Source organism: Danio rerio, chromosome 19, assembly GCF_049306965.1.
Source record: "Danio rerio strain Tuebingen ecotype United States chromosome 19, GRCz12tu, whole genome shotgun sequence".
Lineage (NCBI taxonomy): Eukaryota > Metazoa > Chordata > Actinopteri > Cypriniformes > Danionidae > Danio > Danio rerio.
Genome location: NC_133194.1, coordinates 37,315,665 through 37,333,484, shown reverse-complemented (window position 1 = coordinate 37,333,484; position 17,820 = coordinate 37,315,665). Strand labels below are relative to the sequence as shown.

General features: G+C 37.2%; 1 protein-coding gene across 2 annotated transcripts in view; it reads left to right on the top strand.

Moving 5' to 3' along the window:
- The first annotated feature begins 6,723 nt into the window (after positions 1 to 6,723).
- ctnnal1 (catenin (cadherin-associated protein), alpha-like 1) overlaps positions 6,724 to 17,820 on the top strand; it is a 124,797-nt gene continuing 113,700 nt past the window's right edge. The window contains exon 1 of one of the 2 annotated variants that reach the window (XR_012394450.1): positions 6,724 to 7,008. Coding sequence is in view for 1 of the 2 variants with exons in the window: in NM_001144054.1 (NP_001137526.1) it covers positions 6,913 to 7,008 (96 nt within the window). In the remaining variant the exon portion in view is untranslated. The remainder of the gene's footprint in view (positions 7,009 to 17,820) is intronic. The other variant, NM_001144054.1, reaches the window with a different exon arrangement.

The following is a 17,820-nucleotide window of genomic DNA, read 5'->3' as shown; positions in this document are numbered from 1 at the left end:
GAATGAGGTTTACCTGCACAGCACTTTCAGCTGACCTCTGTTACACTAACACGCTGTCAAGTAAACACAGACACATCCATAAAGCTAATGTGCACTTGAGTCTGTATTTAAGTTTACAGGCAGGCGGACCATATGCTTTTTTCATTGATGATTATGTCTCATTACAAATGCAAAACAAGAGCTTTATAAGCAGCAAGATGTTTTTTGCTGCCTGAGGGTTGAGTAAACTTCAGCTGGCTTTATGCTGAGAAGGCGATCTTCTCCATCCTCCACCCTGAAAACATTCATAATAAACTGTAACCGAGGAATGTGACACTGACAACTGAGTTCAGATTCACATGCAGGTTTATTGAGGAGGTCAGGCAAGCAACGGTCAAAACAGGGGAACAGACATATGCAGGCAATTCAGAAACAAAGTCGAAGTAACTGGCGACAGATCAGAAGGCTGGTGGTAGGCGGGGATGAACAGATTAACAAGGCAAAGGTAAACACATGGCATAACAAGACAAAGGAAAAGCATTGTAATGTCACAAAATGCAAAAAGACCCAGCAAATGGAGTGAGTGTGTGTGCTGCTTAAATAGTGTGTGTAATCAGTCCTTGACAATCCTCCGATGGTGTGTGTGCAATCAGTCAGGATGAGGAACATGTGTGTGTGAGCAAAGTGCATGTATGGAGTTGTAGTCCATGAAATGTCGGTTTTGTAGTCCGTTAGTGATTGTGTGTGTATCCCAGCGATCTAAAGAGTTAGGATCGCTGGTGATCATGACAAACCAAAATTAGTCAAAACATTTGCATTCAAAGCCCTGGCATTAATCGGGGTGGATTCTCTCTAGTGCAGTAAGCAATTTACATTCACTTCAGTTTCGGAATATCAGATTGTCTGCCAGCAATAGGCCACAAATGACGGCTATTGTAATCAGTTTGACTAAGGGGTAAAGAAGGGCTTAGAGATTCACTCTGGATCTGACGCTCTGCTAGAATGCAGATCCATGTTTCTAGGGTGATGAATGTGCTCACTTTGCACTTTCCATTCTCTGTCCTAAGTCCCTTCATTTATGATGTCTACATTCTGTGCATTGCCTCGTCTTGTGGCACTGAGCAACACAGAGGGAACTCAGAAGGGAGAGAACGCTGTCAGCATTTTTAAAAAGAGTGGAGGAAAAGTGCAGGAGAAAAAGCAGTATGTTTTATTGAAGACACACACTCAATAGATGCAGCCACAAGCAAATGTCTGGTTTCGTTTGAGGGGATATATTTTATATTGATTCATATTTTCATGTCTTCGTGTTTTGGAACTTATTGTTGGTTGATTCATCTCTGTTTCTCCTTTTTTTGGATAAAAATATCACAACTTAGTCTGCTTGTTAAAATGACATCCTCTTGACATGTGCCAAGGTTCTCCAATCGTTTTATCCATTTAAAAAACACTTCTTGAACTCAATTTAACATTCAAATCTGCCTCCATTCAACCATCAATGAATAGACTCGAGTTTATGCCTAATGGATTCCAGCCAGCTCTCGATCAGAGATGTTGCTTTTAGATTAATAAATAGCATTTGAAGAAATATTGTATATATCACACTCTCAAAAATAAAGGTATGCAAGCTGTCACTGTGGTGGTACCTTTTCAAAAGGTCCATATTAATACCTCAAGGGTACATATTAGTACCTAAAAAGTATAAAAGTGTTCCTACCAATATGGACCCTTTAACTACAAATGTGTACCTTTTTAAAAAGATACCACCCCAGTCACAGCTTGCATACCTTTATTTCTGAGAGTGCACTAATGTACCTGTAAATACTTACAAAAATAAGTTTCATTTCTGTGCTAGTGTTCTTACTTATGTCATGATTTCTTTAGTTATGCACAGCAATTATGAAAACATTCGCAACCGCAGCAAACAATTTTGTGTTTAATAGACATCTAATAGACATCTAAATGTAGACAGCTTGGCTAAAACAAGGCTAAACTTTGTCTTTCATTGAAAATCTAATAGACATCTTACATAGAATAGAAAAATTGCGTTTCTGTGTGGAGTTTGCATGTTCTCCCTGCCTTCGCGTGGGTTTCCTTCAGGTGCTCCGGTTTCCCCCACCGTCCAAAGACATGTGGTGCAGGTGAATTGGGTAGGCTAAATTGTCCGTAGTGTATGAGTGTGTGTGTGAATGAGTGTGTGGATGTTTCCCAGAGATGGGTAGCGGCTGGAAGGGCATCCGCTGCGTAAAAAATTGCTGGATAAGTTGGCAGTTCATTCCGCTGTGGCGACCCCGGATTAATAAAGGGACTAAGCCGACAAAAAATGAATGAATAAAATATTATATTATATTATTATATTATATAAATGTCACTTCATAAAAAAGTCAATTTTATGCAGATACAGTATTAGCAACTCTGAATTATGAACCCACCTGTATATTTTCCTCTTTTTGTTTTTTGCTTAGTAATTTTGACATTGAAATAGATTTTTTTACGAATTAAAAACTGTTTGTAATCTTGCCGAAATAAAACAAATAGACTTTTTCAGAAGAAAAAAATATTATAGGAAATATTGTGGAAAAATTCCTTGCTTAGTTAAGCATAATTTAGGAAATATTTCAAAATATAAAAATAACAGGAGGGCTAATAATCGCGGCTTTTGTTTAAGAATGCAATAATGTGCACCTTCTGTAAAGCTGCTTTTAAACAATAATTATTGTGAAAAGTATTATACCGGTAAACCTGAATTAAATTGAGTTGTCAGCTTTTTGGCCTAGAGTTTGCAAAGTGTTAGACCTCTGTGCTTGATCTGGATGAGGATAAACCACATTTAAGGCCCATGGTCCTTGTGTGTTTTTTTCCCCACAGAGTTTATTTGGCCACTTCTCCAGCTGCTCTGGTTTGAGGAAGTGTTCTCATGTCACCTGATACTCATGACTCAGAGGAAACACACATCCCTGGAAGCTTGAGTTACTACCGTACACTTAAACAAAGCTGGTTACTTGGACGTGACACACAAACAGCTCAGCTCACACATTGCAGGAACAGTCATGATTGGAGGCATACATTATTTAAGGACAGAGTACAAAAAGAAGATGCTTTGAAAAACGTCAATACATTGAAGCATTCCGATAATCTCCTGAGAAGTAGGTCAGTGCGGATTCAATTGACGAAATCTCTGGAGGAATCATTCTCTAAGCATAAGTACACCACTAATGATATGTTTTTACAGCTTTCTGAAGTGACTTTCTTTCTGTAAATGTTGATTCTGAGCATAACCAAATAGAAATATGTTTCACAGCGTATTTTAAAGCGTCACATTTCACTCTAAAGAGACTAAAAGAAAGGAAATCTCAGGCTGAGAAATTTGGGGCACGCTCTGCATTTGTGATGAGATTAGTAACTTCAATTAGCATTTAATAAATAGACTATTGTTACTTCAGCAGCAGCACAGAAATGCACAGCATGTTGTCGAGCTGGTTTAAGATGTGTGGAAATACATTATGCACCTTAGTTATGGGATTATTCATTCAAATCGCAACAGTTGCAGCATACGCATTGTGTAACGGAATATTTTTTGCAAGACAGTGAAACTGTTCACCCTTATCCTTCTCACTGATTTTTCTTATTACCAAAGTTTGCATTTGTGTGCAATGAAAATTGGAGGGAAAAATTGTATTGGAGGGAAAGTTTAAACATTTTAAAGGGATAGTTTTGCTTTTAATCTACTTAACCTTAGATCATTTAAGATTTACAGAATGTGATTTATTTTTCTCCATACACATGGGCGGACTTAACCCACAAGCAAGGTTAGCAGCTCTTTAGGCCCCCGAGGAATTAGGGGCCCCCCCGACCAATGCCAAGAAGCCTATTTATCACACAGTTCTTTACATTTTCTATAATATATTGATAAAACTGTCTAGAACCGTTAAGATTTTTAACGTTATTACTTCTTTTCAAAACTGGGGGCATCCATGAATAATGAAACGTTCCTTCCTTACTGCACATGCATGAGGTGTGAGCGCTTCCATCAAAGACACTACCAGCCAGTGTTAGCAACTTAGCGACTTTTCAGATTCCCCTAGTGGCAAAAAAAAAAAAAAGTGACTATAGGGAATGTTTTTAGATGTTACTGGACATTTTTAAAGACTCTTATGTGTCTGTGCCAGGCACGTGCACATATAGGGCTCAACCTGTGCAGTGCACATGCCCTTTTTAGTCTTAAATAGAAAGTGCCCTTCCCAAATAATCTGAAGTGCCCCGCATCCCCACCGCCCCCACCTCCCGCTCTTCAGTGTGCAAAAACCCCCCACCACCCCCCAGTGCTCTTCATCGCCCCCTCTCCCTCTTACTCTTTGCAACGATCGGGTGATGCTGCGACCTCAGAGCACTCAAAGGCAGCACAGTGACATGCAGCATTGAGAACAGATCATTCCTCTGCATATCGATGGCGAATGTTTTTGCACTGGTAAAGTGAAGTATTTCCCTGGTACAGTCAAACGAATATGCTTCTCCTCTGTTTAAAGGTAACAATTTAAATGGACTGTTTATTCTTTTCTTGATGTTCTTCACAAGAACAGAGATTTTAGTAACACCATCACAAAAATGGGTAATTAACTGTACATTTTGGTGCCCAAACTTGGTCCTGGAGTGCCGGTGTCCTGCAAAGTTTAGTTCCAACCCTAATCAGACAAACCTAAGCTCATACTAGGCTTTCTGGAACATCTGCGCAGGTGTGTTGAGACAAGTTCGGACTACTCGGCTCTAAATAGTTTGTGAACTTGTTTTTTTTTTATAATTTGTGAATGTATTTATTTTAATTTTACATTAGAAAGCTAACGGTTCCTTTAAATATTAAAATATATCAAATATACTTAAAATATTATATAACAGTATATACTTTTTAACGTGCAGCTTGTTTTTTTTTAATGCTAGGGCCCCATACATGGAATTGCTTAGGGCCCCTAAATTTAAAAAACCCTAAGTCCGCCCCCTGTCCATACAAAATTATTATTATTTTTGGGTTGAAATCACTGGTAATTCATAAAATACAAAACAATATTTTTTTGTAAATGAAATATAATTATAAAAATTGCATGGCAAATTTTTTTTTTTAATGTTTTTTAACTCTTAAAGTGCTGATTGTAATTGAATTGTGTTTTATGTATGATTACAAACCATGGTTTTTGATGTTTTATTAAAGAAAAAACTTTACAAGGTATATTAAAGGAATGGTTCACTCAAAATTGAAAATTCTGCTATCGTTATTTTAAAAAATTGGCTTCCATATTATTTGTTTTTCCTATGGAAGTCAATTAAAAAAATATTTCGTGTTCAATAAAAAAGAAAAAAAGAAAAAAAAGTCATAAAGTCATTATGTTATAGGCTCTGTTTTTTTAATGAATATGTATAATGTGAATATGACGATTATATAAATATGTAGCTACATGCATCAATATTTTTAGTGTCTGTTAAGTAATATCAAAACAAAAATAGGCAGTTCCTTATGTCATGTCTTCATTTTATTGTTGAGATGCAACAGCGTATCCAGGCTGATGTGAATGACGTTATAAAGTACACTGTTCCATTTGAGGATTTACCAGATGTGTCCTCAGGAGTTTGTTTTCCATATTAAACTTGCAAAGTCTGAACTTTCATGAGGGTTCAAAACCACTACAGGGAGAATAAATGGTGAACGAGTTTTAATCTGTGTGTGAACTATCCTTTTAATGGCAATTTTTCATTGAGATGAACTACAGCTTTAATTTAATATTAGTTTTTAATTTGGTAATTGTTTTTAAAATATTTATTTTTTTATTTATTTGACCTGAAGTTAAATAGTGTGATGATAATTACTGTTTGATGCTTTAATATTTCTGTTATTAAAATAGCTTGAAAAGTCTCTGTTATCTCTCTCTCTCTCACTCTTTCTTTCAGTCCGTGGTTGACTGGTGTTATTTTGGTGTTTAAGGAACTTATAAAATCCTGTAATAAAATAGAATATGCATATATTATAAGTTGATTGATAATTTGGACATCACTTTTATATCTAAATGGTGTATTGACCAATGTGTCTCTAATATTGTCTCTAATATTGTCTAATAACTAGCTCTATTATTCATTTTCCTTCAGCTTAGTCCCTTTATTCATCAGTGGTGCCACAGTGGAATGAACTGCCAACTTATCCAGCATATCCAAACATGCTTTATTGGCATGACAAATGTTACATCTGTATTGCCAAAGCATTTGTGATGTTTACATTAAAGAGTACACATGAAAACAAATGACATAATAGTATTGATAAAAACAATAATTAACAATCTATTTAACAATAAACATTTTAAGATAAAACAATAATTATAAACAGATTAACAATTAACATTTTAGGATGGAACAATAATGATAAACCGTATATAAACAATTAACATTTTAGGATAAAACCATAATAATAAACAGTCTATTTAACTATCGACATTTAGGATAAAACAATGATGATAAACAGTATATAAACAATTAACATTTTAGGGTAAAACCATAGTAATAAAAAGTCTATTCAACAATCAACATTTAGGATAAACTTATAAAAACAAATAATAATGAACTGTATATTTAATAAACATTTTGGGATACAATTCAGATTGAGTTCGCGCGCGTGCGTGTGTATGTGTGTGCGTTTGTCTGTCTCTCTCTCTCTCTCTCTCTCTGTGTCGGATACTGACTCGCCAGTGGCTGCAGCAGTCACTCACTCACTTCTGTGCTTGTAGTTTGCTATATTGCATGTACATGAGCAGTCCGTCATTCAGGAGCGAGTGCCCGTGGATTTTAGCGCTCTCATCGCCTGCTTTTGAACTAAACCTAACACACGCTTGCGGCATTGGGAGACCAGCAAACTCGGTGTTGTTGTGAGCTCCAGCGGGGGTCGGATCGGCGGGAATGGCTTCGTCTCCGTGCGGCGGTGGGAACTTTGATTGCGGGTTGGAGATCCAAACTCGCTCGGTGGAGCAAACGCTCATCCCGCTCGTGTCTCAGGTGAGTCTGGATTACAAAAACTTCTCTGCTGGGTTATTAATCATGCAAAACCCACAGTCAATCTTCCTTTGTGGGCTTTGGAAAAAAAACTACTTTTCCGTGTTTTGTGTAAAGGTTAACCAGAACCCTTAATTACAACAGCAGAGTTTCGGCAAGAGATAAAAACATTGCTGCTGTTTTAAAGTTTACATTGCCTATGAAGCTTCAGTCTGCTTTTGTCTTAATTGCTTTTTAGGTGGTAGTGGTGGCACTAGTTTCAGTTTAATTAGCAATTATTGTAGTAATCATTGTATTTTACGGGAAAATAGGGTTGCCATAGTCATTTAATGCCAGTGGAGTTTGTTGTTTGTGTTTGGCAGGATCACATGCTGAATAAACAAGAAGTGAATCTTTGTTACAGGTTATTATGTATATTTTTTGCTTATGTTTCAGTACACTCGGAGTCTCAAGTTCAAGGTATTTGTTTGGATAAAATGTAATTAAAACACAAAAGGTTATTTGTGCATATTGTTTAATTAAGGTAAATTTGATTTTATATTAGCACATTCAGACTTTCTCTTTGATAAAATAATTTTAGAAAAGTTTTCTTTGCAAATTTTAAATAGTGAAATCATATTATCAGCCGATGACTATCAAAGTACAACATTGTTCACAGTCAAATATATAGTGCTAATGTTGTTTTGACGTCATGTCATTTCAGACTGAATATTCAAAGTACCACAGTAAACAATATAAGGAGCGTGCCACAAGCTGTCATTGAACAAATGTGAACTTTACCTTAATAGGGAAACTGTTGCAGGTTATTTTTCTGAGAGAGTATGTAAACTTCTGTTTTAGTACACTCAGAGACTCAAGTTCAAAGCATTTGTTTAGATAAAATATAATGAAAACCTCAAACGTTATCTGTGCATATTTTGTTTAGTGTAATTTTTTTAAAATTTGGCATCATGCTTATGGCGATTGTAGCATTGCTGTCATAACAGTTTAACATTTTGGCAATTTTGTGCATGCTTGCTTAAACATTAACACTTTTCTCTTTAGACTTGGCTGGTATTTTTTTTTTAATCTTATTTACTTTTAGAGTGCTTTGGTCATAAATTTTGATGCATGTGGTCCATTGATTGTGTTTGCAGAAACCATTGGATTGATTGGGTTGGAAACACGTCCGAGCTCTGTTGAACTGGATTGAAGTGTTCCATGCAGTACTTGCTGCTGTAGTATGATTGTAACCTGCAGTCTGTAGTTATAGTACACAAACTATATAATTTTGCTACTGTAGGTGGACAGCAGACAGCTGCGGATTTCCATTTCTCATTAAAATATATCAGGTTTCACCATGGTGATGGTGACAACTACACATACCATATGCATGCTGTTTTGAAGCACATGGTGTTTTGGTTTGAAAGCATCTGTGAGAAATCTGTGTCCATGTGATTATCACATGAACAAGTATTGTCATTTCGAAACCCTGCACATGCTATACTAGGTATACATTATAAAATGTTGAGCTATTCCAGATGACCAATGTGAAACGGATGTGATATTTTTTTCAGTCTTGCTCCTTAATGGTGTTCCTGTATCATAGTGTATAGGCATACTCGCACTATGTACAGTTGTCTTGAACCGGGCTGAAGCATGCTTGTCTCCCTCGACGGCCCACCCTCACATTGCATTCGGGCCCGAGCAAGCTTACATCATTGATGATATCAATGCTATATTGGTTATATCATTTTAGATGTTCAAGATGCAGTAACACGCAGTCAAATATTTCGCCAAACAGATCAGCCACTTTTGACGCTCATAAACAATCATAAAGTCCTTGTGCTGCAGTAATTAGGAGGTTTGCTGAAGGTGCAGCGGTCGTGCAATAAGGGGTTTGCGTTCATTAAACTGGAAGAATGATAATAAATCCATATGAAAAAGTCCCTTAAAAGTCACGTCTCGTCTTCAGTTTCGGGCTCACGTGCGCTTTTCTCTCGTACACTATAAGTGAACTGTGCTCTGGCACACCTCTTCCAACCATGCCAGGGCAGGCCAACTGAACCGTGCCTAAGCCCGATTCAGAGCACTCACACTATTCAAACGATCCAGGAAATGGGCCTGGTCACGGTTCAGATAGCATTTTGAGAGTGCGCCCTAAGGTACATCAGATTGCTAGCCCTGTTTGATTAAATAAGTGTACACGCTGCCATTTTAAACACTGTGGTGCACATCAAGTTAAAGATATGCAACTTAGGCCCCTTTTACAATGATATGCTTTTGTTTTAAAACTGTGTTTTAGAATGAAAACAATCCGAGACCACACTGGCGTTTCACCTAGCATGAACAACTCTCTGTCCACACTATAGCACTAAAAACTCGAATCACGTGACCACACACTCACTGGTATGCACTGCAGCAGATGCGGACATCTGAGCTCCAGGCAGTCAGCGGGTGTTTTGAGCACACCTCCCCAGATGAGAGCAGCGCAGGTCTGACAGTTTATCTAGTATAAACCGCTGGATTTCATCTCACTATAGTTGTTAAACATGATATTTAAATCATCTTGTCTCTAACTATCAACTCTTTGGTGTTTTGAATCTATTATTTGTTCTCAGATAATGTGTTTTGGCTGAGCACAAAGATAAGTTAATATTAATTTATGTAACCACGTACACTGATTCTGCATATTGACTGATTGCTTGCCTTTTCTATCTATATTGTATAAACATTGTATTATGGCCATTATTGATTATTAAAACTGATATTCAGCAAAAGAGAGGATATGTTTCATATTTTTCGAAGAAAATGAAAGGAGGTAGTTATGTTATAGGCTCTGTTTTTATATAAATATTTGAGTGTCTGTTAAGTTAATATCAAAATGAAAATTGGCAGTTCCTTATATCATGTTTTTTTTTTATTGTTGAGATGCAACAATGTATCCAGGGTAATGTGAATGACGCTCTAAAGTAGCCTACACTGTTCCCTTTGCAGATTTACCTGATGTGTCCTTGGGAGTTTGTTTTCCATATGAAACTTGCAAAGTCTGTTCTTTGGGCACCTATTTTGCCCTTTTTTTTCAAGATGTAGGTAAGCCTTTTGTGTCTCCAGAATGTGTCAGTACAGTTTCTGCTCAAAACACCCATCTGATTATTTATTATACCTTTGAGTATATTGGAAATTTGAGCCTTTTTGACTTTGTAGCTATGATGGGTGCTTCTCCTGCTGCATCTCGCGCATAAGCAGCGAAGTGACATAAAAGAATGAAGCAGATCTCCTTTACTATAGCAAGAACTTTACCAACGGTTATTTAATGGAATTTTTGTGGAGTTAATTCAAGCCTTTCTACAACGAGTCACACATAATGTCGTTTTAAAGTTTGCGTACATCTACGGGGACACATACATGCACAAACACACAGACAATTGTGTTTAGCTTTGCCATGTTTTTGCATGACAAATGTGACAGGATACACATTAATATCCACTGCTGTATGGACATCTGCTATATTATTGTACAAATAAACCTGATAGAAGTCCATGAACCGGGACTGAAGCGTCTTTTTTTTTTTTTTATAATTGCACTGACATGTGGCTGTTCTGAAAAATTACGAAGTTATTTTACTCTATTGCAAACAAGCACTGTTTTAGAAACGTTTTAACCTTGTAAAACTCATTCTTAAGGTGCTGCTGATCACAAAGAGATAGATAAATAGATTGTTTAACCCCAGTTGTTTTGCGCACGTCCTTTCTTGTGGATATGATTATATGCATTACTATGGAGACATGTTAATACGCGGCTGTCAATCATTTCAGTGTGCTGTGTTTTCAGGGCACAAAAACTCCAGGGTATAGTGTGGACGGAAGGTGTAACTGTAGCAAAACTTATGTCTTTTAAAGCTAAAGGTGCTTTCACACCTTGACTTGTTTCAGAACCCTGATCTTGCTCTGTTTATTTGCCGCAAGCATACGCTCATATGTTTTATTCCTCTAGTCTACAGTATATTAAATTGCATCATAGCTTATATGATTCATCATTAGGTATCATCATCATCATAGCAGTCTACAAACATGTCATACCCAAGTTTGTTACATCCAAGTTGCAGAATGTAATTTGTGAGGATCTCATAAGATTGCTGAAATTGCACAGTCTGCAGAAGGCTTTAGATCTGACATCATTAGATTATCTTGCTCCATTCCACCCTACTGAGGACAAGCGGTTTGGAGAATTAATGGATGGACGGTCCATGCTAATTGAATTGCAGGTTGGTTTTGTCTTGTGACGGGAGCTGCATCTTTTAAGGGTGTTGTTTAAGGTTTGCTAGTTAGTGATGCTCACTAGGAAGGCTGATGGTAATGAGGCTGAAAGGTCAGTGTTAGAAGACATGCTAATCGCCCATTCAGTGGACCTTTGGGGTAATGGGACTTCTTTCAGAGCATTGCAGATTCCGGACAATAGATGGTCAAAGTGGCCTTGGTCACAACCCTTCCCCCTACAGTTTTGTCAAACGCGATTGTGCTCTTTCTGTAAGCATTAATGACCAGATAGAAATGTAAAATATGTTGTCCAAATTCCCTCAATTGTCTGGAATTGGATTGCACAGTTGGAGGGCACTTTGAAATCGTCTCCAAAGAAATTTTCTGTTGTTTGATTTCTTCCAAAGGGATTTGAGCTGAATTAAAAAAGTATTGGAGGTCCAATTTTCATAGTGAGACATAAAGTTTGAATGTGAAAATGCATATAACCTCTGAAGCTGTAAGACCAACAGTGCAGAGGTCAGTTGAGTGCCCTCACTAGTGATCTGAGCATGATAATGAAGAGGAAATGAAAGCTTTGTGCTAACGAGAAAGGGTTTTCAGAGCTTATTTAGTGAGTCATTTTCAGTATTGTGATATTGAGCATCCTCATGCATGGACAGACACGCGCATACACACACGCATGCATACACAAAGAGGCACTGATCTCCTCCAGTTATCCTCTCTGTTATCAGTCTTACTTTCACAACTGTGTAATTACTGCTGTTATCCTCTCAGGCCAAGATCAGTCTGTCTGTGTTATTGCCTGTTGGCCCAGTCTGCCATCATCTTTAAGACACTGAAAGACAGTTGCTGAAAAGCTTTCACTTTTTTTTATTTTATTTTTTTATTAAACTCCAGTTTTTATATTGTCATTGATAATGGATGTTGATGTGGTGGATATTTTTGGCCTAGATATTTGGTAATACCTACAAAGACTTGGTCTACTGTCAGCGCCAGTAGCCTAGTGGTAAAGTGCACCAACTTACAGCACAGAATTGCTTACGGTGACCCGAGTTCGAATCCTGGCTCGAGTTCCTTTGCTGATCCTTTATTGCGCAAATACCAATAAGTCATTACAGAATTCGCTAGTTGTTTGGTTTTTGTTTGTCCTGATTGATGTTGTTTTCAAATACAATAAATCTTTTAATGTACAAATATAGTGGTGCTCATTCAGTTTTGGTGGGTGCTTTTACATTTTTTATGGTGCCCCTAAGTTTTTGAAGTTGGGAGTCGGTGCTACCAAGTAAAAACGTTCATTTCAAGCTCTGCATAAGACAAATACTATTTTTATTTATTCCTATTTTTATTTATTTATTCATTGGTCTGTCATTATTTTTTAGTGTAAAATTATTACTTATGCTTAAATGTAAAAAAAACATAAAGAGAGAAATGGACTACTGTTTTTTTATATTATTTTGTGCTTTAATAATTGGTTAATAGTTACTGAGCAGCAATAAACAACACTTGAAAATATAAGGAGTTTCCATGTGATTTTTCTTCACTAGTAGTGTTTTGAAATTAATGAACGTATGATTTTTGTGATAACCGTGAAACCATGATTATTCTTCAGACTATAATTGCACAACCAAAATCTGTAATTGTTCCATTCCTACTCTGCTCCCAATGTTTTCCTGTCTGAAGTCTCCACTGTATATCTACTATATGATGTCTCCACTGTATATCTACTATATCTCCACTATATCATACTAAAGGTTAAAACCCCTAAAAATATTAAAATAAAATAATAACTAATAATAAAAAAAAGACTTGTACTACTTTTATTTGGCAACAATATAACTTAAAATGTAAAGGTTTTTAAATAGTTGTGCAGATGACAGTGTTGTCAAGACAATTCTCATTCACTTATATCTGTGAAATTTAATTAAAAATATCGAGCATTGACAAGTTTTTTGATTTGGTTGTCAAGTACATGTCCATAGACTTTAATACCAATGCACATTACTCCACTTTAAAAAACAAAACACTTTAGTAGTTTACACAGATTTTTGTTGAATTTAATGATCAATGTGTAAAATTTTTGTACAAACATCCTTAGTTTCTAAATTTAAATCTAAGTTTGAAAGCACATAAAGTAAAACATGAGTAAGTGATTATATAAAAAGCATGGGAAGATATTTTTAAATGCATATTTAAAGGAGTTGCAACCTTTTAAAGTACTCAAACCTTTTGATAATCACTTTTCATGTGTCATTATAAAATGCTTTATACATCAAAATGCAAGCAACATCCAGAAGCATCAAATCAGCGTGTGACACATCAGCAATGTGATTACATTTGTAAAAATATTGTAATAATTGCTTTTAACCTAAAGAGAATATTTGTAAAAATGTATTAAGAAATAAGAGTGTTATTCTCACATTGCATATAAAATGTATGATTATTTTTTTGTATCATTGAAGTTTTAACCTTTTTATTTTAGCCGATAATTAAAACCTTTTTGAATTTACAGCCCTATGACTATAACTGAGACTAATAAAACCACACAGAACAATCATAACAATTTCGAGTTTCAGTTTCACAGTACGTGCTTTGATTTTGGATTTTGGACCAAAGCCAGGACAGGATTTATGAAATTACCAAGTCTTTGATCTAATCAGAATGCTTTTAAACGGCTGTGACAAGAAGTCTTGTTATTTCATATTTGTGTTAGCCGTGTCCTTATTCTGCAGGACTAAGTGTTGTTTTTCCAGAAAAAAAAGGGATTTCAGCGATAATTGGCTGGAAATACTTGCTCTGCTTTAGTTTATTAGATTGAGCCCTCGTGCTTTTGTAAGCTCCGTGCCATCTGCACTTATGTGAACCTCTGAATTCTGAAAGGTGGTGAAAGTGAGAGATTTTTTTTGTGTGTGTGTGTGTGTGTGTGTGTGTGTGTGTGTGTGTGTGTGTGTGTGTGTGTGTGGGCTGTGTGTGTGTGTGTGTGTGTGTGTGTGTGTGTGTGTGTGTGTGTGTGTGTGTTCAGTTAAGCACACAATTGAGCCAAAGTTACATTCCATATGCAATCCCTCATGAACTGGAAAACTTTTTGTCTCAGTGCTACAAAGCTGTTCGGTAAAAACACATTGAATGTGCCATGCACAGATTAATCTCTGTTCTGTAGAACGTCAAAAACGAGACACCGAGTTGCATGTAATCGCAAGAGAACTTCCTAGGAAATGACATCACAAGGAGCACTGTTAGGATAATACATCAACCAAGAGCAGAAAGAGTAAACCTGGTGCCTCCTGCAGAGAATGTGACAAGAGTGATGGATGAATGTGTGCTCAGTGTAAACTGCTTAGGATTACATGACCAAAACCCTTCAGTGGCAGAACAAAGCAAGCTTCATGCTCAGTATGCGTGAATGTATGTATGCGTGAAGGCATGTTCTCTCTGTTGACTTGACTGCATGTAGTCCTTTTTGTTCCATGTGTTTGTTTAACCAGTGGAGGTGTAAAAACGGGAAGCTAGAGCTGATAAGAGCCGTATTGTCAACTGCATCCCTCATCCAGAAACTTCTGTAGGTGTAACTGATCCTGCATACTGTTCGTACCATGGAAAGTATTTGAGTCACAGCACGTATAGGGAACATATTATGTGTATAAATAATAATAATAAAAAAAAACAACTGGGGGTGGCAAGGTGGTTCAGTGGTTAACACTGTCGCCTCACAGCAAGAAGGTCGCTGCTTCGAGTCCCGGCTGGGCCAGTTGGCATTTCTGTGTGGAGTTTGTATGTTCTCCCTGTTTTGGCATGGGTTTCCTTCGGGTGCTCCGGTTTCCCCCACAGTCCAAAGACATGCACTATAAGGCAATTGGATTAACTTAATTGGCCTTAGTGTATGAGTGTGCGTTTGTGTGTGATTGTGTATGGGTGTTTCCCAGTACTGGGTTGCGGCTGCAACGGCATCCGCTGTGTAAAACAAACGCTGGAATAGTTTGTGGTTCTTTCCGCTGTGTCAACCTCTGGAATGGAGACTAAACTGAAGGAAAATGAATGAACAAAACAACTGAGTCATTTAACAGTCTAAAGCCGGGGTCACCAATCTCGTTCTAGGAGGTCCGGTGCCCTGCAGGGTTTAGCTCCAACTTGCCTCAACACACCTGCCTGAGTGTTTCAAGTATACCTAGTAAGACCGTGATGAGCTTCTTCAGGTGTGTTTGATTAGAGTTGGAGCTAAAATCTGCAGGACACCAGACCTAAAGAAACAAGTTTGGTGATCCCTGGTCTAAAGCATGTCTGAGAATCATGAGTTTATATGTATTTGATAGTGTAAGTTACAAAACCACATCATATAGAGAAATGCTTATGCTTATTACATTTCATTGATTCAGTGATTATTTGTGAGGTGATAACAGTTCATAACAGTGCTTGGAGACTTAATAGTTATCTCAATAATTTAAACATTAACATTTTCACATGAATCCAGCCTACATGCTGAAACATTGATTGTAAATTCCTTAGCTATTCATATGCTGTAGCAATAAGGCTCTAATAGTTAACATTAGTTAACTCGCTTTGAAAACTAGGAAAGCTTTTATTCATTTGGTGATGTAAATTTCAACAACAATAAAAAAAACAACAACATTGTAGTTTTAATCTAATTACAAGTCAAAATCATTGCCCAGTCCTACTTTTCAGCGATATATACTATTATCGCGATAACAGTCATTTTTTAATCTACTGTGCAGCGAACTGCCAACTATTCCAATGCCTTTTTGTCTTTCTTTCTTTGACTTGTAGATTTATAAGGATTTTAAGCACGTCCCACCAAAAAATCTGAAAAAGATGATAAATATAATCCACTAGTTCTAGTATTAGAATGTGCCAGCTCTTATACCAGAAGGCTTTTCGCTCTGTGACTTTGTTCTTTTCACGAACATTCAGAATTTCGTCTGGTTTTCACAGCACTAGCTAATTCATAGCCTGTGGGCATAACCTTTCCAAGGCGGCTCTCAGAAGTTGCCCGTCTGATCAGGGGTGCAGTTTGAGTTTCTGCATCAGTGACAGCTTGGCTCTGCTCCAGGCTGTATTTACGTTACATGGCTATGGGACCTGTCATTGAGCAGGAAGAGATCTTAATCACCGCAAAAGTTTGATGGCATTCTTCCTCCCCTAAGCTCACGCTAAGTTCAGGGAAAAGTCTGGGAAAGAGGTGGGCTCCCTCGGCCCCCTGATGTCTTGCTGCCACCACTGATCTTAAGGCTCACGGGTAATACCCACGGACAAAGAAGCTGTCAGTTCGATGAGCTGGTCAGCTACACTCAGTGTTTCCTTTTTTTTTTTTTAGCTGGGTTTGCTTAATGTGGTATATGCACATGGATTTTTAATTTTAATCAGCCAGCCCAAGTGCTACCAGTGAACTTGCCATTACAAAATTGCCACATTTAAGATCTGTTTCTTTATAAATCAGTGATCTTCACTGCCTTATAGATATACGATATAAAGTGGGTCTCAGACCAGACAAGAAGCACTGCATTAAACTCCATTTTCCCCACCATGTCTTTAAAAGATTTTCTGCGTGTCTCTGCGCTAGCCTTCTGCTACTGATCGTGCTAGCATTTTTATCTAGTTCTATTAGCTAGTGTTAATTTTTTTTTTATGCTTGAACAACTAAATGAATGCTTAAGTCTGTTTTACTGATTGTATTTTAATTACATTACAACATCAATCTTGTAAACAGCTAGTGGCTGAAAAACACTATTTGTGTATATAGCCCTTTACCAAACAAACAATATAGGGCTGTGCAATTTATTGTTTCAGTATAGATATTTCTAAGATTTGTATCCACAATAGTAACATTGCAGGATTGCAATGTTGAGGTGGGATTATAGGTAATCAAGACCATCGTTAGTTCAAAATGCATGTTATTTATGGACTCACTGCAGAGTTTAATGGTCCGTTTCCACTGACTGGTACGGTTCGGTTACGCTTTTATGCCCGTTTCCCCTTTCAAAATGTACCAAAAAGCAAATGGTACTGTCCCACTTTTTGGATACCCTTTCGGAAGAGTACCTAACACAACTAAAAGGTGCCAACAGGCAGAGCCAGACGTGCAGCTGAGGGATGCATCACTTACTCGTGCACAAGCAGGAGAATGAGCCGTGTTCAACCCTATAGCTCAAACAAACCTTGTTGTTGTCTTGATGAACTGCCACAAAGCCAAGAAGAAGAGCAGAATCTACCCTGTGCCCCGTAGTTGTTTACAAGGCTGCCTAAAGCGTGACCGGTGTCACTTTCTTAAGCGTGCTCGCCGCACTTCTATATTTGAAATATTGAACTTTTTGAGCTGATTATAATAACATGTGCATGATTATTAAAGTGCTTCTGACATCTGATCCTTTCAGAAACGGACAAACGCGAGAGTGAAGTGTGAAAAAACAAAGGAGAAGCCGAAAAAAATGATTTTTTTCAGCAACCTAAAACATGAGCAAACTGCCATGTTTAACTATTATCATCACCTTTTGGACTATTATGAACTCGGAAATACTCTCTAACAAGATTTACATGTGCTGGTGTAGATTAAATATACAGATGA